This window comes from Mycteria americana, chromosome 1 (assembly GCF_035582795.1).
Source record: "Mycteria americana isolate JAX WOST 10 ecotype Jacksonville Zoo and Gardens chromosome 1, USCA_MyAme_1.0, whole genome shotgun sequence".
Lineage (NCBI taxonomy): Eukaryota > Metazoa > Chordata > Aves > Ciconiiformes > Ciconiidae > Mycteria > Mycteria americana.
Window position 1 is genome coordinate 1,069,438 of NC_134365.1, and position 21,012 is coordinate 1,090,449.

Consider the following 21,012-nt stretch of genomic DNA (forward strand, 5'->3'; position numbering starts at 1 on the left):
GAGAGCCCGGCTCCCTCCCGGGGAACGTGTCGGGGTGCGGGCAGGGGATGCTGTCCCCAGCCCACCAGCGAGGCTGTAACCGGGCGGCAGGGGCTGCTGGCCGCGCAGGCACCCCGTAATCAGCCTCCCGACACCGGGCCCCGCCGAGCCTTTGCAGCCGCCGTCGCCCGTCCTCGGGTGGGCTGCGGGCGCGGAGGCGGGGGCCGGAGCGGCCACGGATGCAGGGCCGGCGGCTCCTGGCAGCCCTGGGGCGTGCTGCCGTGGTCAGCGTGTCCTGCTCCCTCCCGGCCCCTCGCGTGACAGGCGGCCGCTAAATCGGACGGCTGGGAAGCGCTGGCTCTCCTCTGCCTGCCGGGAGCCCGTGCCGTGGCGTGGCAGGAGCCGGCCGCTGCTGCGGGGACGTCCCTCGGGGTGGCCTCGGACCCCCTTCGCTTGCACCCGGGTTTTCAGCTGGTTCACGGGCAGAGCCTGGCTGTCGCCGCACGGCGAGCGGCGAGGGGGCCCTCGCCCTCCTGTTAGGGGTTCCGGGGGGCCGGATCCGTCCGACACCCCGGACGGGTCTTGGTCTGGGGGTCCCCTCCCCACAGCCCTTCCCCGGGGGGAACCAGAGGCTGCCGCGATGCAAACGCACAATTGCCCAAGGTTTGGGGAAAAAAGGCTGCTGAAAAATCATTACAAACTAATTTAAGGAAAGCCCTGAGCTAGAAATCCGTGCCGGGGGCGGGGGGGGGATACTTTCCCTGCAGGCAGCAGGGCCGGGATGCTGCGTTTGGGGCTAACGTGGCCCAAAGGGCGAGTTTTGGTGGGGCCGCCTCTGGGCACGGCGGGGAGGGGGCTCGTGCGGGGCTGGTTTTGGCACCGCCAATCTGTGCCAGGCAGCGAGAGCCGGAGAGGTTTCGGTGCGTGAAAACGCCGCTGAAAAACTTCCTTTTTGGATTTTCGGGGGGCGGGGGGGAAACTGTGAAATGAGTTTCAGTGTTGCCGGGGGAGCGGGCGGGGGGGGGGGGGAGCTTGCAAATGGCCATTTTTCACTCCGCCGTTCTTTAAGTGGCAAAAACTGTATTTCACGGCCTAATAAGATTTTTTCCACAGCAAAGAGCTTTTCATCTGCGTTTTCATATTCCCATTCTTTAATCTGGGCTTAACTGGGGGAATGCATCTTCCCTCTGCGCAGCAGCTCCCGCGCTTCTCCCCAGATGCTTTTATTTGAAGCACGGGGGGGGGGACTGCGGGTGCCCCCCCCTTCCCCGTGCAGGGGCTGTGGGGAGAGGAGCAGGGAGCGGGGCTGGAGCATGAGATTTAATTCACGGTCAGGAAATTTCTTCTTTAAGCTGCTGTCCCTGCGCCCCTCTTCCCTGCCCTCTGTCTAGCAGCAGGAGAGGCATCGTTGCGGCTGCAGCGGGTGCCCTGCAGCGGGTGCCCTGCAGCCGAACCGCTCGCCCTTGAACCCTCCGGTTTGCACCCGCTGCAGCGAACCCATCACGGTGCACCCAGCCGAGTGCCAGGAGGAGCCCCTGCGAGCGGGGCCGGGATTTCTGAGCTTTAAAAGCTCTAAACCTGGAAAAAAATGGGGGGTCTTCCCAGGATTTGCAGCCCTGGGGGGTGGGGGTTACACTCAAGCAGCAGGATTTCGTGGCTGGGGGTGTTGGTGATGCCGGCACGGCTCAGGATTTCATGGCTGGGGGTGTTGGTGATGCCGGCACGGCTCAGGATTTCGTGGCTGGGGTTGTTGGTGATGCTGGGATGCCAGCACAGCTCAGGATTTCGTGGCTGCAGGAGTTGGTGGTGCTGGGATGCCGGCACGGCTCAGGATTTCATGGCTGGGATTGCTGGTCATGCTGGGATGCCGGCACAGCTCAGGATTTCATGGCTGGGGGTGTTGGTGATGCCGGCACAGCTCAGGATTTCATGGCTGGGGGTGTTGGTGATGCTGGGATGCCGGCACGGCTCTGCAAGCCCCAGCAGCTGCTCGGAGCATCCAGCCTCTCCGGTGACCCGGGGGGGTGACAAGGGGACACTTTTTCACTCCCCTTTCCAGGAGTGAAGCAGGAGCACCCGAGGCAGCTGCTCAGAGTTGGGGTCGAAGCACCGGAGGGTGGATTTGGGGTTTCTGCAGTGCAGGCTGTGGCTCTGCTTCCCCGGCTGGGGTTTGGGGTTCGGGGGCTGCTGGGGGCTGGGGCAGCCTGGCCAAGGTGGCGAGCGGCACGGGCCGGTCCCGCTCCCTGCCGCCGCTGGGAACGGGGCGCTGGGCGGGCTGCTCCGACCCGCGCCGGCTGCTCCGCTGTCCCGGTGCTCGGCGGCTTTGCGGCATCGTGGCCACGCGGGTCCTCGGCCAAGGGCGGGAGGCCTCGATGCTGCAGGGGTAGGCAGGGAGCTGCTCACAGGAGGGTGCCCGGGGACAGCCGCCCGCTGCAGGGTGCAGGACGGGCTCCCACAGCAGGGTGCAGGACAGGATCCCGCTGCAGGGTGCAGGACAGGATCCGGCTGCAGCCGCGTGAGGAGCGTGACCTGAGCCCCTGGGAGCATTCTGTGCAGGAGCCGGGCGTGGAGGCGATGCTCCGAGCCGGGGGGGCACTGGGGGCTGTAGATGTTTCCCTGCCTGGTGCAATCCCAGGGCTTTTTGCCGTGCAGCGGATGGTGCTCAGCTCGCCGAAGCCCAAGGCGCTCCGGTTTGGGTGTCTGAACGTTTCCAAGACGTGCTTTTCCGTACGCACGCTCCCGTCTCTCCGAGCCCCCTAACAGCACTCAGACGTGTCTCTGCAGGGCCGGACTCTGCCCTTCTCCTGGCCGGGGACGTGCGGATCAAGGCTGCGTGCCGGAGAGCTGCGGCGTTCCTTGCCCACGCAGAGTCGGGGTCACGCGAGCACTGGGAAGAAGAGGCAGGATGGAGGGCTGGTTGCAGCCGTGGGGGTGGGCACGGGGCTGCTGTTCCTCCCCGCGTCCCTCTCCTCGCCCAAAAAGCCGGGTGATGATCCTGACCTTTGCAAAGTGCTCCCGTGCACCGGTGCAGAGCTCGGGAAAGGACCCAGCGAGCGACGGGGAGAGGACCCGGCCGGGGGCTGTTGCGCGGGTGTCGAGGAGGTAAAAGCCTTTGCAAAGCAGAGGGGTCAGCGGGAGGCGGGGGGACCGCGGGTGCCAGGTGATGCTGGTGGCCGCGCTGCCAGCTCCACGCTGTCCCCGGGGTGGGCGGCAGCCACAAGCCGTGGGGCGCATGCTTTCCCCTCCACCGGGAAACCCAGCCTGGCTTTCCGGAGCGAGGGGCAGCTGCGAGCCCGGGGCGGCTTCATCGCCAGACGTGCCGGGGGAGCCGGCAGCGCGGCGCGGGGTATTTACCCCCCCCGGGGTCCCGCGGGGCTGGAGCGGGGACCGTCTGCCAGCGCTTTGCCGTTCGCAGCGGAGCCATGTGCGCAGCGAGCTACCTGCGTGGGCCGCGGTGCCAGGGTAAAGCTGGGCTCGCGCCCAGGAGCTGTGTAGGTTTTTGCAGCCCGAGCCTCTGGAAAGGGACCAGATTTCGCTGCTGCTTTACAAGCTGCTCCCTCCTACGGGGAGGAGGTGTCTGCCGCCAGCCTCGTCCCCGGGAGCTCGGCCGGGAGGCCGGGCTTTGCGAGGCTGCCGGTGGCTGGCTGAGGGCTGGCAGAGCTCGGCGCCTGTCCTGGTGCTGGCAGGGTGCCGGCAGGGACCCAGCCGGGCGGGGAGCGGGGCGGCTGCAAGCTCGGGAACTTGGAGTTAAGCCACTCGCACCCTTAAACGGTGCAACCGCGTGCTGCCGGCCCTGACCCTCACCCCGGCTTCGGTGCACTACAGCCGGTCCTGGGGAGATTTCTGTCGTTGCCGTGGGCAGGACGGCGCAGGAGGCGGCTGGACGCCGTGGTGCGTGGGGAGGTTTGCTCCCGGTCGGGTTTGCTCCCGATCACGCTGGGGGTCCCTTGGGACTGAAGTGCCTTCTTGCAGGCACCGGTGCTGAGACGGCGTGAACCAGCACCGGAGCTGGGTCTCCCGGGGCCCTGGTTGCACCGAGGGGTTGAAGGACGTTGCGCTCGGCACTGGCGAAGCACCGTCCCGCGGTTCTGTTGCTGCAAAGCTGCTGAGGGCGGCGTGGCCTGGGTCTGATGGGTCTGAAGCTGAAGCTCCCCGTCCCCCTCGGGGCTCTCCCCTCTCCCCAAGGCACCGGTGGCTGTTGCCGGCCGCAGCTGGGTCCGGGCTGAGCCGTTCTCCTCTTCTGAGCCCGGCCCTTTCGCCCTGCCCGCAGCAGCGAGGCAGACCTAGCACCTTTCCAGCCTCCGCCTGGGCCGCAAACAGCCCGGTTGTTATGCGTTTGCTCGGGGTGAGCTCCTTGGCCGGATCAGAGCAAGCCGCCGGGCCGTTTCGCTGCCGCTGGTGCGGACCGGGGCGGTGGGAAGATGGCCTCGCCGATTGCGTGCGGCTGCCAGGGAACTGCAGGCAGTTCCGCGTTCTGCACCGATCGCACGTCAAACCTGGGGGAGGAGGAGAAGCTCCCTCTCTTATCTCGCCGGCGCGTGCTGAAGCCGAGCCGCTTGTGCGTGCACCGAGAAGGAGCTGGCATCCCTTGAGGAGCGGGGCTCGGCGTGTCAGGGGGACACGAGCGCCGTGCCAGCCTGCTGCTGTGCCAGGAGGGGCTCACGGAGCAGCCCACGAGGGTTCGGAGAGACACAGGGCCACCGGTTCAACCCGCCTCCGGTCCCCTGCGATGGCTGGCCCGTGCTGGGGAAGGGCTGCCGCGCTGCCGGGGAGCGGCCGCAGCGGGTGCAGGAGACCTCTGCAGCCGGCGAGCCCCGGCGTGGCATCGGGCACCGGTGCCTGCCGCAGCCCGGCAGTCGCAGCCCGTTTGCTTCGGGGCGGCGGGTTTGATTCGAAATTGTGCGGGTTTACATAACGCTGCTTAAAAACCTCATCTTCGCATAATTTAGCCAAACTTCCCAAATAAAGTCCCATCGGCATCATCCCGCTACGCTCCCATCCGCCCCGGCGAGGAGGATGAAGGGGCAGAGCCCGGTGCCTTCGCCGCCCTCCCCACGGCGTGCGCGGCTCTCCCCGTTGGGAGGCTCGGCTAACCTGCTCCAAAATTGGCGTTTGTTTCCTTCTAATCAGGCTGCGATCTACGGCAGGCTCACCCGGCGCTCTGGTCGCAGAGGTGGTTTAACATTAGATTTTTAATGATCCCTCCATTAATCCCGGTATTCTGGGATTTAATACTTGCTGCCCTTTGACCGGTGGAAATGATGAAAACTTTGATTTCATGCATATTGGATACTTCTGGAGTCTGGTGCCAGGAATAGCTGCTTAGCCGCTCGGAGCGGAGGGGATTAAAGCGCGGGGGGAGGGAGCGGGGGCGGGGATGGGCGGCTGGGATGGGGAGCGGGGTGCCACTGGATGGGGAGCGGGGTGCCACTGGGATGGGGAGTGGGGTGCCACTGGGATGGGGAGCGGGGTGCCGCTGGGATGGGGAGTGGGGTGCCACTGGGATGGGGAGCGGGGTGCCGCTGGGATGGGGAGCGGGACACGGGGCCCCGGGCTGGGCGGGTGCGTCGGGGAGGGGGCTGATGGCCCCTGGGGGGACAGGGTCCCATGGGGTCCGTCCTCCCTCATCCTCCTCTCTAGCAGGTGAACGTGAGAGCCTGAATTACGCTGCACAGCACAGCGGGGTGCAGGAAGGGTGCCCTCGCCCCACGGGTGGGGTGCAGGCGGCTTCTCTCCTCCCCATCACCCCTCAAGGCAGAGGTCCCGGGTACCTCTGACCCTGCCAGACCCCTTCGGGCTCTCCGGTTAATGAGGACGGAGGCAGGGACGGGGGGGGTCTCCCTGGCATCCCCCACGCCCTGACGGGGTCCCAGCCCGGCCGGCTGCGGGCTGTGCCCACCTGGGACCTGCTGCAAGCGCCGCATCGTGCCGGGGAGCCGATGTGCTCGCTCCAGGTTTGGCATTCCCGGGGTGGAGGTGGCTTTTCCTTCCGCTGGAGGAGCACGAAGGTGGGCGAGAGCTGGTCCTGGGCTGCGGGACCTGCTGCCAGGGGAAAAGAGGGGGCCCGGGCACCCAGCACGGGCAGCGCCGGGGCAGGCAGGGGTGCCTGGGGGGGCACAGCCCGAGAGGGTGCTCGGGGAAGGGAAACTGAGGCAGCCGGCACTGCGGCATCCCCGCAAGCCCTGCGGCTGCCCAGCACCTCCCGTTTGCTCTCAGTCCCCACCAGCCGTGGGAACCTCGTCCCTGAAACGTTAATTGGAGCCGGGCCACGGCAGAGCGGGAGCGGAGGCTCGGTGGCCCCGCGCTGGGAGCGCAGCCCCCGGGGAAGGCGACGCTGGTGCTGAGGAGGGGTCCCCCCGGCCGGGCACCTCCTGCACCGCGGCTGGTGCTCGGGGGTGGCAGCAGCCGGGACCGGCACCTTTTGCGTCCAGATCGGTGGTTGCGCCGGCTGCGTCCGTCCCCTCTTGCAGAGCCCGTTGGGGACCGAAAAGCCGGGGGGAGCACGGCCGCCCTCCCCGTGCGCAGCCCCAGCCCGTCCCGGCTCCTTTAGGACCCGGCAGCGCGGTGGGAGCAAACGCTGGCAATTTTGCTTGTCTTATAAAAAGCCATAACCATGATATTGCTGAATAAATGAAGCCATCAAACAGAGGTGGCAACAAGATTACAACACTTCACGAGTGCTGGGGGCAGAATAAAATTGTCCGTTTAGCGAGCAGACGGAGCGCTTGCTAGCACAGTGCTTTCCTGATGCTTTCCATGTTGGGTTTTAATCTCCTTCGCTCTTCCCAGATCCTCCCCCCTCGCTCTCCTCCCCAGAACGGGGCTCGGGCGATGGGTGGGGATGGAGCGGCCCAGCCGGCGCAGGGCGCAGGGTGCGGGGCGGGCAGGGCCGGGCGTCTCCTCCGGAGGCTGCAGAGCGGGGGGGCCGATGGGACCCCCGGCCCAGATCCAGCCGGGCTTTGCAGGAGCATGGAAATCCCATCAGGGCTGGAGAGCTGGGGTGGGGACCTGGGCCACCAAGGGGTGCCCGGGGCTGGTGACGATTGCCGTGCGGGGCTTGTCCCCTCGGCGGGTTGGGTTGGGGACGTGCTGCAGATGTGCTGCTCCGGGGGTGCAGCAGCGGCTCCCCGGCACGGGGGTGGGATGGAGGGGGCGTTTCTGGGCGCAGCACCCGCAGAACAGGGCGCTGCTGCGGCAGGCGCCGGGTGGGCAGCTCTCCCCGGCGCGCCCGTTGCCGGAGTCTCTGGCCCCAGCGCGTGTTGGGCAAAAGTCTCCCGGTGACACGCGTCCCCCCTCGTGCACCGAGTGATGCTCGGGGCCGTGGGACGGCGCAGAGGCACGATGGCGGGTGGGAAGCGTGGTTGAGACGGGCTGCGGCTGCCCCCCGCGTCCTGCAGCTCCTTGCCAATTCGGCTTGGCCGCGGACGACTCGGGGGCTGCAAACTCCGTCCCGACCGGAGCTCGCTTGGGGGGCTTCCTCCGGCAGCGACCTCGGCTGCTGGTCCCAGCACGGGGGAGCCGGGGCACGTCGCCCTCACGGGCAGAGCCGGGCTGGCGCCGAGCTGCTGGGGAGGTCCGGATCTACCGGCGCCCGTCGGAGGGCAGGAGCTCGCCGGGCACCTCTCGCGGATTTGCGTGCCTTCGGGGTGCCGCCGCCTCTCGCCTCCAAATCGCCCCACGGCTCTGCATGGAACTCACGGGTGGGGACCAGGGTGGGCGTCCCCGCAGCTCGTCCCTAACGGGGTCACCTCTTGCCCGCGGCCATCAGGCCGTGCCCCGCTGCTCCCGGGGCGCTGGGGACCCGGGGACGGAGCCTCGCACCCAGCTCTGCCCAGCCCCAAACCTTGACATCCCCCGTCGGGGCAGGGCGCGGCGTCAGGGGGCCGCTGGGCCGCCGCGGGTGCCACCAGCCCTGCGCTCGCCTCCCCCCGGCACAGCCTCCTGTTCGTGCCCAAAATAGCTGGAGGTGCTTATTCCTGGTTGCTTGGCATTTCGAGCGTTACCTCTGCAGCTGCCTCCTGCTGCAGCTTATTTCCTCGTTTACGAATCCTTATTTTTTTTTTTTTCTCCCCTGCTCTGAGGCGAGACCTATTTTCAGCTCCCGGTGATGGCTCTGCCCTTCCCCCTCTCCAGGGCAGGGGGTGCTCCCGGGGCTTGCGAATGGATCAGGCCCCCCCTGTACATATATATATCTATATATGCTTTATTTTTTAAAGCAGTGAATTAGCAGTCCATGCCCTGCCTGTGTAATTGGAGGAGAATTACAGATGCGCTCAGCGAAGTAGAATTTATGAATTTGTTTAAAGCAGCAGAGTGTAATGGCAGCCAATTTACCGCGCCGCCTCGGCACGCGGCGCCTGTTGGCAGCCGGCCCCCGAGCCCGGCCAGCCCCGACCTCCCCTCTCCGATGAGGGGACGGCAGGGATAACAAAGCGGTAGAAGGTGAAATCAAGGAGGAGGTTCCCACGGCCCGGGGGCGCTGAGCCCTGTGGTTTTGGGGGGTGGTGCGGGGGTTTTGGGGTGCTGCCGGGACATCCCCCACCCTGGTGGCCCGGCTCCTGCACGCTCACGCGGGGACCCCTCGGCCACGCCCAGAAGTCCCCGTTCGCTGTGAGACGTTGCTCCAAGCACCTTCCCTTGGCCAGCGGCGTGAAACGGGGGGGGGGGCTCCTCTCCCCCCCCCCCCCCCCCCGCCCCGGCAGGTCTGACCCCCTCCGGTGTCAGGGCCCGGCGCGATGCCCGGGGTCCAGCTATGGTGGGTGACGGGGGAGGCGGGCCCCTCCGCCCCGCCGCCGGTGCTGAGCCCCCTGCTCTTCTCTCTTGCAGCAACATTGCCGAAGCGCTGGTGAGCAAGGGCCTGGCCACCGTCATCCGCTACCGGCAAGACGACGACCAAAGATCCTCGCACTACGACGAGCTCTTGGCCGCGGAGGCTCGGTGAGTGCCGTGCCGGGGTGGTGGTGCTCCCCCAGCCACGGGGCGCCCGCGCTGCCTCTCGGGGTGTCTCGCAGGGAGGTGCAGAGCTGCACCGCATCCCTCCTATCCCATCCCATCCCATCCCATCCCATCCCATCCCTTCCCATCCCATCCCATGCCATCCCATCCCATCCCCGTGGTGTCCCCGTCCCTCCGTCTGTCCCCACTGCTTGGCGTGACCTCCCTGCCCCGCATCCCTCCTGGCCGAGGCGAGCGTCCTTTCCCCTCCGCACGCCCTGCAAGGTCTCCGCTCACCCTGGTTCCAGCCCCCCCCCCGGCCCCGACTCCCCGGCAGCCAAAATCCTCCTCGAGCAGGGCCGGGCCACGTGTGCCCCCCAGCCCCGACCTCCTCCATGCTGCTGGCGCGGTGCTGGTGCCGCAGATGGGCTCGGCGCTGGCGGAGGGCCAGGCGCGCCGTGAGTCAGTGGGAAACATCGCGCTGCGTGGCGGGTTCTCCATGTTAATGCCGGAGCTGCCTGTAGGCAGCTGAAGGCAGATAACATTTGCAAAACGCCTGGGAGGTCGGTTGGAGTCTCACGGCCCATTGCGTGCATCACGCCGGGGTTCAAAGGGCCCCGCTCCGCTCCTCGGGGCGGCGAGCCCGGCAGAGCGCTGCCGCAGCCGTCCTGCCCCGGCCCGTCTGCCGGAGAAGTAATTGCATTTAAGCCCCGTGACGTCCGAGCCGATCCGATCCGAAGGGCTTGAGACACGTTCCGGCCTCCTGTAATTAGGTTGAGGTTATCGTGGTGAGAGAAACGCGTGTGGATGGTGCCCTGCGCCGCGTCCTCGGCGGAGGCGGCAGAAACGCTGATGCAGGCAGGGACGCGCTGCCTGCCTTCTCCTCTGCCAGCTGGGAGGAGCGGGAAGGGCTGCGTTTGCTGCCTGACCGGGCAGCCCTGCCGGCGTTGCCGCCTGCCGGCACCTCACGTGCGGGCAGGGACGCGGCCGGGCAGGGCGCGGCGGGGCCCCGCAGCCGGCCGGCGCTCGTACGTCGCTGGGGTGGGAGGGGTGCCTTCCTCGGGCAGCACCCGGCTTCCCAAGTCGCTGTCCTGGGGTGCACGGTCCAGACGTGCGCGCTCCAGGTGTGTGCGTGTTCCAGGGGTGTGCGTGCTCCAGGGGTGTGCGTGCTCCAGGGGTGTGCGTGCTCCAGATGTGCACGGCTGGGGTTGCACGGTCCGGGTGTGCGCGGTCGTGGTTGCACAGTCCAGGCGTGCCTGGTGCAGGAATGTGTGCTCCAGCTGTGCATGGGCCAGGAGCGCGCGGTCCAGCTGTGCGTGGGCCAGGCATGCATGGGCCAGCTGTGCACAGTCCAGCTGTGCATGGGCTGTGCATGGGCCAGCTGTGCATGGTTGAGGTTGCATGGTCAAGGTTGCATGCTCCAGGTGCGCGCAATCCAGGCGTGCACGGTCCAGCTGTGCACGGTCCAGCTGTGCACGGTCCAGGGTGCATGGCCAGGCACATGCGATCCAGCTGTGCACAGTCCAGCTGTGCATGGTTGAGGTTGCATGGTCAAGGTTGCATGCTCCAGGTGGGCACAGTCCAGGTGTGCACGGTCCAGGTGTGCACGGTTCCAGGTGGGTGTGATCCAGCTGTGCGCGGTCCAGGCATTCAAGGTCCAGCTGTGCACGGTCCGGGGCGCGTGGCCCAGGCACATGCGATCCAGCTGTGCACGGTCCATGCATGCACAGTCCAGGCACGCACGGTCCAGTTGTGCACAGTCCAGGCATGCACAGTCCAGCTGTGCACGGTCCAGGTACGCACGGTCCAGCTGTGCACAGTCCAGGCATGCATGGTCCAGGCATGCACAGTCCAGTTGTGCACAGTCCAGCTGTGCACGGTCCAGCTGTGCACAGTCCAGGCATGCACAGTCCAGTTGTGCACAGTCCAGCTGTGCACGGTCCAGCTGTGCACAGTCCAGGCATGCACGGTCCAGGCGTGCACAGTCCAGTTGTGCACAGTCCAGCTGTGCACGGTCCAGCTGTGCACAGTCCAGGCATGCACAGTTCAGGCACGCACGGTCCAGCTGTGCACAGTCCAGGCATGCACGGTCCAGGCACACACAGTCCAGCTGTGCACGGTCCAGCTGTGCACAGTCCAGGCATGCACAGTTCAGGCACGCACGGTCCAGCTGTGCACAGTCCAGGCGCGCACGGTCCAGCTGTGCACGGCCCAGCTCCCTGCAGGAGGTGACCACGTTGTTCAGCCCCCCCTTGCAGCCCGGTGCCCCCTGCCCCAGGGCTGCGTCCCTGCCCGGCTCTGCAGGGAGAGCTGTGCCCCAGCCGCGCGGCTCCGCGGGGAGAAGCCCGGAGCAGGCTGCGCCCCAGCCGTCCTCCCGCGTCCCATCCCACCCAAGGGCGGCACGGGGATGAGCAGCGGGCACCCCTTTCCTCTCCCGGCTCCGCTCCCCTCCGGCTGAGCTGCCACCCACCCTGCGGTTCCCACCCCGCCGCCGCTCCCCTGCCCCCGTGGGCGCTGGCCCGGCTCCGGCTGCGCCGGAGGCGGTGGCACGGCCGGGCCCGGTGGGGCGGTGGGATTTCAGCTCCTCCTCGGCAGCGACTTTGGCAGCGGCTGACGGCGCTGTGCCGACAGCAGGGGAGAGCAGCTTTGAGGGGGTTGCAGCGTGGTTTCTGCCAGTCCGCCGTGCAAGACTGTGCTCAGTTTTACTGCAAGCCTCTCGCTTTTGAGGGGGAAGGTTGATAAATGGGCTCTCGCGCTCCCTTCCCCCCCCCCACCCCGCGCGGCGTGGGATCGGCGGCCGGCAGATTGCTTGGGGCCTCATTGCTGAGCGGCGGGGATGTGCCTTTTAGAAAGCAGATGTGCCTGGCATTAAATCAGCATCTCGGAGCACTCTGGCGTGGGCGATTCTCCAGCCGGGCTCCGGGATAGCCGGGGTTGGATGTAGCGGATGGAGCCCACAGCCGCGCTCTGGGTGTGGTGGGGGGGTGCCGAGTTCGGATGTGCCGAATATCCGGATGCTCGGACGTCCCGAACGTGGGGATACTCAGATGTCCCCGCTCGCTCCCAGGCGTGGGGCTGCAGTTCAGCCCTGAGCGCTGCTGCCCTTGCCCGCGGTGGAGGGGGTCGTGCCGGCGGCGGAGGCGGCTCAGCCACGCCGTTAGCTGTGGCGCGCCCCGGATCGGTGGCCGCGCCGGCGCGGGGCTGGCTGCCTCCCACCGGGCAGAGGAGCTGGCAGCGCCGGGGCGATGCCGGGGACAGAAGCAAGCTCCCGAGGGGAACGGGAGGTTTGGGACGAGATCGGGGTGCGGGGCCCGAGCTCCCCGTGAACGTGGGCTTTGAGCAGTTTGGGTGTTGGCTGCTTGGGGTTTGCAAAATCCCTTTAACTTCCCGGCTCTTCAGCAGAGGCCGGAGTCGGATCCGCTCGGATTGAGCTGCCGTTACCTGCGTGGCCCCTCCCTGGGGTATTTAGAAAGGAGGTGGTTAGGTTTTCCATCCCACCAGGTTTTCCCGGAGCGGGTGCGTGCCCTCCCTGCATCCCCCCGCCTCGCTTTCCAGCGCCGGTGCCGTGCCGCCCTTCGGCCCTGGGCTCTGCCGGCATCCCTGCCTGCGCCAGCCTTGCGGGGCGAGGTGCCCTTTCCTACTCCCCCGTGGCAAACCCTGCGGCAGGGAGGAGAAGGTCTGGAGCTGGCGGGGGTGACCGCGGGGACACGGAGCTCGTGCACGGGGTGGCCTCGTCCCTGGGGGGACCGTCACACCGCCCGCGTCCCTGCCCCGATGCGGCGCGAGGACGAGCATCCCCGGCTGCCCTCGCTCTGGTTTCCGGCCTGCCGGGCGTTACGGCACTTGTTTAACTTTGCCTTTCTTCTTAACCTGGGGAAAGAGCTGTTTTCCTGAAAAAAAAAAAAAAGCTATTTCTGGCCAAGCCACTTATCCCTGGGTACCGTGTCGAGCGGGGAGGGGCATCTCAAAAGAGGGCGAGGGAGAAAGAAGAAATCCTTTTGCTGATTTAACAGGTTGGCTTCTTCCAGACAGCTCCTCGAATGGTCCAGCTCAGCAAATTGATCGCTGTACAAAGCCTCGGCAGGGTCTTTGAATTTTTCCCCTTGTATTTTTATTATCATCACGGTCCACTCTGAACAAATTTGTGTCTCTTGCCTGGGAGCAGCTATTAGGGAGGCTTGAAAAAAATGAGGAGCTTTCATTTCCAGCCTGCCGCAGGAGCCCGAGGACCGGCAGCCCGGGCTGTGCCCGTGGAGAAGGGTGAATTTGGGGGGCCGCAGGGCACAGCGGCTCGTCGCTTCAATTCCAGGAGCATCCTGTAGCGTGGGGACGAAAGGTGGCGAAAGGAGGTTGATCTCCCGCCGGCCGCCCTCCCGTTGCAGAGGGCCGTGCTGCGGCGCTGGGGACGGGGGACCAACGCTGGTAAAGCAGGGCTGGCTCTGCTGGGGAAGTCCCCGGCTCCGGGCGTCCTTTGGGATGAGCCGAAATCTCCGCCTGGCCCCCGGCTGCGGGCGCTGGCGAGCCCGAGCCGGGGCCGCGGCATCCTCTGGGAGATGCGGGGCAGGGACTCGGTTTCCGTCCCCGCTTGGGCTGCTGGATTTGCCGCCCAAACGCCGAGCAGCGTGCGCGCGAGCAGCCTCGGGAGCTTGCCCCGGCTGTGCCAAGCGTGCTCACCCTCGGCACGGCACAGGCAGGGCGGCAGCCGGGCGGCAGCTCCCCGCTCGCTCCTGCTCTGCGCCGGCAACACCTGGAAAAGAAGCTTGGCCTTTGGAAGCTGGAAAAGGACAAACCCGTCAGGGGAAGGAGCTCTAATGAACGTGTGCCGGCCCTTCACCCGCCGCTGCCGGCCCTTCCCGCCCAGGCAGCTCGGCCGAGGGCAGCCCTGGCTCCGCTCCTGCGCCTGGCGATGAGCCAGCCGTGCCGTGAACTGCATGAAAACCGGATAAATCTCCTGCCGGGTCGCCGGCGTGGCTGCCCTTGCCGTCCACCCACCGAGGCGACGAGCCCGACGCCGGGGCGGCGCGCACCCCGACTCTCGCCGTGCCGCTTGATTGCGGGTGCACGCCGGGTGCCGGGGGGGTGAGGACCGGCAGTGCCGCGGTCCCGGGCTCTGCTTTGGGGCCGTGGTGCTCAGTCCCAAGCTGACGGCCGCGGCTCTGCCGGAGAGCCGTGTCCCTAGTCCCCTCCATGGCCGGGTCTGGAGGTTGATCCCATCCCGGTGCTGCACCCTCCTCCCCAGGCAGAGCCGGCACAGCGGCCGGCATCCGAGGCGGCTCGGCACCGGGTCTGGGGCACCCGCTCATTTTTCAGCCACGAAGTGCCTTCCGTGTGCGGTGTTGCTTCCTTCAGGCTCCTCGGTGCCTCTATATTATTTTAACCTGGAAGGAACTTCTTTCCATTAGAATTGGAGCGTTGGCCGCGTATTTTGCATTTAAAATGCTTCATGTGATTAAGCGCTGAAAGAAACGGGTATTAATTTTGCGTCTTGCCGGGGCACTCACCTTCCTGTTGATCCCTCCCTTTGTGCGGGGGACAAAGCAATTTCATTTGGTAAGGGGGCCGAGCGGTGCCTCTGATCAGGTCCGCGCTCAGCTCGGGTGAGCCGCCGAAGGCCGCTAATTGGGATTAGCAGGCTAACGAGCCGGCCGGTCTCTCTCCGGGTGGGCGCGGTGCACAACGCTGGGCCTTCCAGCCGCCGCGGTGGGTGCTGACGGCTCGTGCCCCCTCTCTTTTGCAGGGCTATCAAGAACGGCAAAGGGCTGCACAGCAAGAAGGAGGTGCCGATTCACCGGGTGGCCGACATCTCCGGGGTAAGGACCTTCTGGCACGCGGCGCGGGGAGTGGCTGCGCCGGCTGCGCCACGTGTGATGTTGTTTGCCGGGTTGGGGCGCGTGGAGCGGAGCCGGCGAGGTGCCGGGTGCTGGCACTCCTGCACGGCCCGTGGTCCCGCTCGGTGCACGCGGGATGTGCGGGAATTCTGCAGGCACGGCCCCTGCCTGCCGGCTCTGCCGGGGTCTGCGGGAGCAGCCGGGACACCCTGGCTGGGGATGGCACGAGGGAGTATGGCAGCCCATCATCCTCCTCCGCCGGGGCTGGTGGCCCCCCAGGTGCCACTGCGGAAGCTGTCTGTCACCCCCAGCGCACCCCGAAAGGGTGAAATGAGATTTCTCCTGGGGCTTCTCTTCTCCGCGGGGCGGGGGGGGGGTCTCGCCACGTGCCTCACGCTGGCATCGCCCCGAGCGTGGGTGACGAAGGTGCCGCCGCGGTGCCGCAGGGTTTTGCGGCGCAGGGCTCCCGCGGCAGCGCCAGATACGTTCATAAACCGGCAGATGGGAGCGGCGTCCGTGCGTCCGTCCTGGGTTTGACGCCCCGGCTCTCAAGAAGGTCCTTCGTGTCCTCGGGGGGACAGAGCTCTGTCCTGGGCACCCCAATTCCTGCCTGCACAAGCCTCCCGCCCCGCTTTTAATTGCTGGGGTCTGCAGCGGTGTCTGCTGCTCTTACGAGATGGAGACGTCTCATCCTCCCCAGGCAAACCCCTCGTGGGGTCCCTGCCGGACAGGGCACGATGAAGGCTGCCGGGGACACCCCCACGGCAGAGCTGGGGGCTCGCCGGGGCTCGGCTGGCTTTTAGGCTTCTAAAAAAACCCCACGTGCTGGTGCGATTGCCTGCAAAGAGAGGGACAAACCGGCAGTGGTGGGATGCGGGGACATCCCTGCCCCGAGCCCCCCGGCCCCTGTCCCGGCAGGGTCCCTGCACCGGGGCCGCGCTGCCGCCGGCATCGTTAGGAGCCCTCGTAACTCAATCAGGGCGGCGAGCGAAAGGGTTGGAGCCGGATGGGAGGGGGAGGGCCCCCGCAAACAAAATTAGGCTAATACGTTATGGCTTTTATGAAGATTTGTTAATCTTTTTAAATCTTTAATAGTTTTCTGTAAATTGATCCCGGCCTTAGTTAGCCACGTGTCAGCAGTTGTGCGGCGTGATGAATGCGGGCGCGCGCCGAACTGACAGCGGGTGCTTTACCACTGCCAAAATAATTCAATGTGATTAGCATCGGTGCGCTCCTCCCGCTGCCCGGGCGTGCGCTGGGCTCGGCGAGCACCCGCGCCCGAGGTCCCGTGGGGTTCGGGGCGGCGGAAGGGCGTGCGTCGCGATTCCCCGGGCTCTGCTGTCCCTCCCGGCTGCCAGTCCCGGCTCCCCGGCACCGAACTGGAGCCTCTCCGGCGCTGCGCCACGACGGGAGGCAGGAGCCGAGCGGGGCGGGGGGGAAGGCGATATATTGGGGTGCCGTGACCCCGACGGCAGGACTTGCCGGCAACGTAGAGGCGGTGAGCCACCGGGCAGGGGTGGGTGTGCGTGGCGTGGCACGGCGTCCGTCTGTCCCCTCCCAGCCCTGGCCCCGCGGCCCCCGTGCCGCTGCCAGATCCGCTTGGTGCAGTGCGTGCAGGAGCGGCGCTCGGCCCCGGGACGTGGGTGCCTGTCGAGACGCGGTTGGCCCCGGGTGCCGTGGCAGGGTGTCCGGCACCGGTGCTGTGCCATTGCACGGGACCCCCGCAGGGGTTTCGGCTGGGGCTGGGCACGAGGAACGGCGGGAGGAGGCATGGCGGCTCTCCCGCTCTGCACCCGGGCGGCGTCCGAGGCGGAGGGCTCAGTCCCCCTGCCCGCTGCCAGCTGCAGCACCGGTTTTCCCGGCAGAGAGCAGGCGGCGTCGGTGCTGAGCTCCGTGTCGCTCCGGCGAAGGGGCGCTGGCGCTGGCAGGGCGCTAGCGATGGAGCGGCTCGCGTGGCGTTGCTCTGGTCCCTCGTCCGCTGGTGACATCCCTGTCCCCAGGCCCTTCCGTACCCGATGCTCCTGCGGTTTTGCCCGGTTGCGCCTCCTGCCCTTTCCTGGCGTGGCATCTCCCCGTGCCACGGCGCTCCGTGGGGAAGCGGTGTCGGGAAAACACGGGCTTTTGGGCCGTTTCGCCTTTCAGCTCACAGTCACGGTGCCACCCCGACCCTGACCGGTGCCGGTGCATCCCGTGGGGTGGCTTCGGCGCATCCCTCGCCCGTGGATGTCAACCCGTGCTGTCCACCGGCGTGGCACCGTCACTGCGTCCTTGTCCCTGGCTCGTCATCTCTGTCCCCACCCTGTCGAGCTGCCGGTCCCCAGCTCTGCCTTACCCTTCCTCCCCATTCCTCAGCGTCCCGGCTGGCTTGGCGACCGGGATGCAAAAGTCAAGGAGTTAGCTCAGACCCAGGATCCAGCCCGGTTTTCCCGGCTCCGGCGCAGCCCGCTCTCCTCCCGCCCCGGCTCGTGCTGGGAAATGTCCCTTCCCTGTGGTTCGAGCCATCCGACCGTGGCTGCCCTGGCATCCCCCGGCCGGGGCATCCCGGGAGCGTCCTGCTCCTCTCCGACACCCCAAGTCCTCCCCGGTCCCATCCCCGCTCTGCCCGCAGCAGGCGTTCCCTGCCTGCCGGGAGCTGCAGAGGGAAGCAGCATCCCTCCTCGCGCACCCGCGATGCTGCAGGCGAGAAAAATCCCCCCCCAGAATAGCGGAAAAGCAAAGAGGGCAGTGCAGCAGCAACACAAATCCACGCTAGCTCGCTTCTCCCATTAGCGTGCGCTCCGGCACGAGAGCGCAGGCGAGTGCACGGCAGCCCGGCCGCCGGAAAGCCTCCTGTCCTTGTGAAAAGTCCTTGAATAATTTTGCATAATTGGCAGAGCTTCACATAAAAGTGGAGTTAAGATGATATTTTTTTTCCTCGCTGTATTTACGCATAATTTTCTTTCAATTCCCAGCTAATTAAATGCTCGAAGTGTTAAAATAATAGTAACGGGGGTGATACCACCTGGGCGGGAGGTGCGGGCGAGGAGCGGGCAGGGCAGAGCCAGCGGCACCCCGGTGGGATGCCCCGCTCTGCGGTGAATTGGGGAGCCCTGAAAAGGCGCGGGATGGGGGTGCTGGGGGGTTTGCACCCCCTGAGGTGGACGCACGAAGTCGGGCGGGGGGGTGGTGCCCTGGAGGTGCCTCTTTCTCCCCAGGGACAGCGAAAGGAGCCTGAGCCGTCAGCTCGGTGGCAGGGGACGAATCCTGCCCGGCCCTGGGCAGCGGCGAAGGTGGGAGCCGAGGCTCGGCGCGGCCGGGATGGGGAGGGGGAGATGCCAGCGCGGTGCAGATCCCCCGCTTCTCTTCCCCATCCGAATTTAGCCGGTGATGCCTCCCAGCCGCCGGCACGCGCTCCCCCTCATCCGGCAGATCCGAGAGCCTCTGTCACTGCGTCCCCGCGCAGGCGCGTCCGATGACGTCCCCCCGGCCCTCAGTGGGGTAAGCCAGGCAGGCCGGGAGCGTCCTGACCCGGCACCCGCTCCTGCACGCACCCACCAGGGTGCTCTGCCACGCTCCCGGTGCTCCGGCCGCTCCGGAGGCTGCTGGGCCGGCTCCCGCAGCGGGCTCGGCGCGGGCTGGGGGCTGTCCGCCCGTCCCAGGCTGCTCCTGGGGTGGTCGGGACGTCGCCGTCCCACGCCGAGCAGGAGGAGCGTCGGGTTGCCGGCCCTGGAGAGCGGATCCAGGGGAAGCGGGTCCAGGAGCTCCTCATCTCCGTCCCCTCCGAACCGCAGCGCCCGTGTCCGGCTGTCCCCGAGGCACCCGCTGGGTCCCTGCCGGAGCTGGAGACGGCGGCGTGGGATGCTCGGCTCGTTCCTCCCACCGCAGAGCCCTGGAGCAGGAGCCGGCCCCGGCGGTGAAGGACGTCTGCGCGTGTCCTTCAGCACGAAGCCGAAGGCTGGACGCGGCGGCAGCGCCGGCTTATCTGGGCAGCTGCGAGCTCTCTGCACCAGCTGCCACCCGTCCCTAAGGCCACCCACGTGCCGGGCTGGCACGACGGCTCAGACCTGTGCCGGGGAGCCAGAGCCCCCCCGAGCGCTCCCAAAATTCACTCCCAGAAATCACTCCCGGCGTTGGCACAGCCATCCCCTCCGCCGGCATCTGCTCACCCTGCTCCTTCCCCATCCCGCCGGCTGCTCGGCACCGCAGCCCCCAGCCCCTCGGTGGGTGATGCCAGGCGCGTGCCATCGCAGCGGGGCCCAGCCGGCTGGGCTCGGGATGGGGCTGCAGCGCGGTGCTCGCCACTGCCGGGAAGAGATGCGGGAGTTTCTGCTGCCGTGAAGCAGCCACGAGGTCTGCGTGGGGATAGGGACGGGGACGTCGGCGCTGCCGCGTGTCCCGCTGCTCCGGTCGGTGGGGACGGCAGGAGGGGAGACACCTCGTGTGTGCCGGGGCAAACCCCGGCCCTTGCATCACGTCCGGCTTTTCCCGACGCCCGCGGCGAGCGGGAGACCTGCGCACCCGCCTGCGTGGTGGAGGTGGCATCGCCCACGCCCAGGAGCAAGGTTGTTTTGGCAGGTACGGCAGCACGAAAAGCACGAAGCATCCGGGAGCATCCTCCCGGCAGCGCGGCTCCCCGCCGCCTTAATGCCCAAAGCCCCAAACAAACCTGCCCTAGGAGGGACCGAGAGGACATCCGTCCCCGCCGTGCCGGGCTGCCTCAGCTGCCGGCGTGCCTCGCCGGGCAGGAATCGCCGCTCTCCACTTATTATTCCACGTTGCCGATGGGCGCTGGCACGTCTCTTGCGGAAGAGCTGCTTTGTGCCGTGCAAATCCCGCTGGATTTTTCAGGTCGTTCTCCAGCACGTTCCAACGCCGCCGCCGCCTCCTTTCGATGCTGACGGCAGCCGGCTCGCGGGGTTGGTCTTCGGCACCGAGCTCTTCCTCGCTGCCTCCACCGCCCGCTCCGGGCAGCCAGGGAGTTGGGGGGTTCCCCGCTCACCCACTTTGGGGCCGGAGCAGGGAAGCCCACCCCACGGTGGGCTCCTTCTTGCAGCTTTTTTTTTTTTCCTTAAGCTAATCAAATCGTGACTGTATAGTGATTACCGCTAATTAGTAGCCTTCATTAGCGGCTCCCGTTTTAGATTTGCATATGTTAGGCCCAAGCGGTTAACGTCGGGTAACGTGGTTTTTCTTTGCGTCGCAGATTGCACTTACATGTGTTGCATTAACTTCCTGACTGCACATCTGCTAAAAAAACCTCCCCGGGCGTGCCTTGTGCACGCGGCGCACGTGGCGGCGAGCGACCCAGCGGCGAGCGCGGCGGGGAGCGATGCCGCGGGATTTCGGGGGGTCTTTGTCCGCCAGCCCCGCCCCGGCCGGGGTGCTGGGGGGGCTGGGGGGGGTCGGGATTGCCCGGGACCCCTTCGCGGCTGGAGGGGGTAGGTGCCTGCAGCGAAGGCAGCCGGGACGTCGGCACAAAGGTGCCGCTCGAGCGTCGGCGCGCAGCCAGGGAGCTGCCAGGGCCGTGCCGCGGGGTGGGCGCGCTGCCGCCTCGAGCCTTTTGGCAGCCCCCGGGCTCTGGGAGAAAGACGCCGAAGCACCGGCGCGCGGCAGGTGACGGCGTCCTTTCCTGTGCCGAAGCACCGGCGCGCGGCAGGTGACGGCGTCCTGTCCTGTGCCGAGAAGCTGGAGGACGGCAGCTCTGGCACTCGGGGACCGCCGAGATCTGCGCCCGCTCGATGCATGGAGCGGCTCCAGGTTGTAGACCGGCGGCATCCGGGGCCGCCACCGCGGCACGGGCCAGCTGCACGCAGCCGGTGGCTTTGGGTCACGCACAGGAGCAAGCGAGCAGCCGCCCGCTGCACCGACGTGGATCAAAATGGGGATGCACACAAACACCGGCCCCCTTGCGCTTGCCGCTCTGCGAGCTGCTCGTGCCGCCAGCACCGATACCCGCCGGAGCCGCGGGCAGAGCCGCGGGCAGAGCCGCCCGGCTCCTGCTCCTTCGGCTCCCGGTGCTCGTGCCGCGGCTCCCCCGTCCCCGGAGGGGCACGGAGATTTGCCTCTTCCGCCGCTGCCATCTTACAGCCTGCTCTGGAAGCAGCGCCGGCTCCTCTGCCAGCAGATGCCAGCGCCTTCCCCCTCCCGCCCTGGCTCCCAGCCTCTGCTCCAGAGATTTACAGCCGCCTCCGCTCGCCTGCCTTCCCCAGCCGAGCCCCTTCCCTCCCCACGTCGCTGCCTTTCCGACACCGGCGGCTCGCGTTTAGCTTAATAAATGTTATTAAGTCCCGCT

General features: G+C 67.2%; 1 protein-coding gene across 2 annotated transcripts in view; it reads left to right on the top strand.

The window, feature by feature from the left end:
* SND1 (staphylococcal nuclease and tudor domain containing 1) overlaps nt 1-21,012 on the top strand; it is a 141,397-nt gene that overhangs the window by 68,290 nt on the left and 52,095 nt on the right. For both annotated transcript variants that reach the window (XM_075509173.1, XM_075509238.1), the window contains 2 exons: nt 8,806-8,916; nt 14,651-14,723. In XM_075509173.1, coding sequence (XP_075365288.1) covers nt 8,806-8,916; nt 14,651-14,723 — 184 coding nt within the window. The remainder of the gene's footprint in view (nt 1-8,805; nt 8,917-14,650; nt 14,724-21,012) is intronic.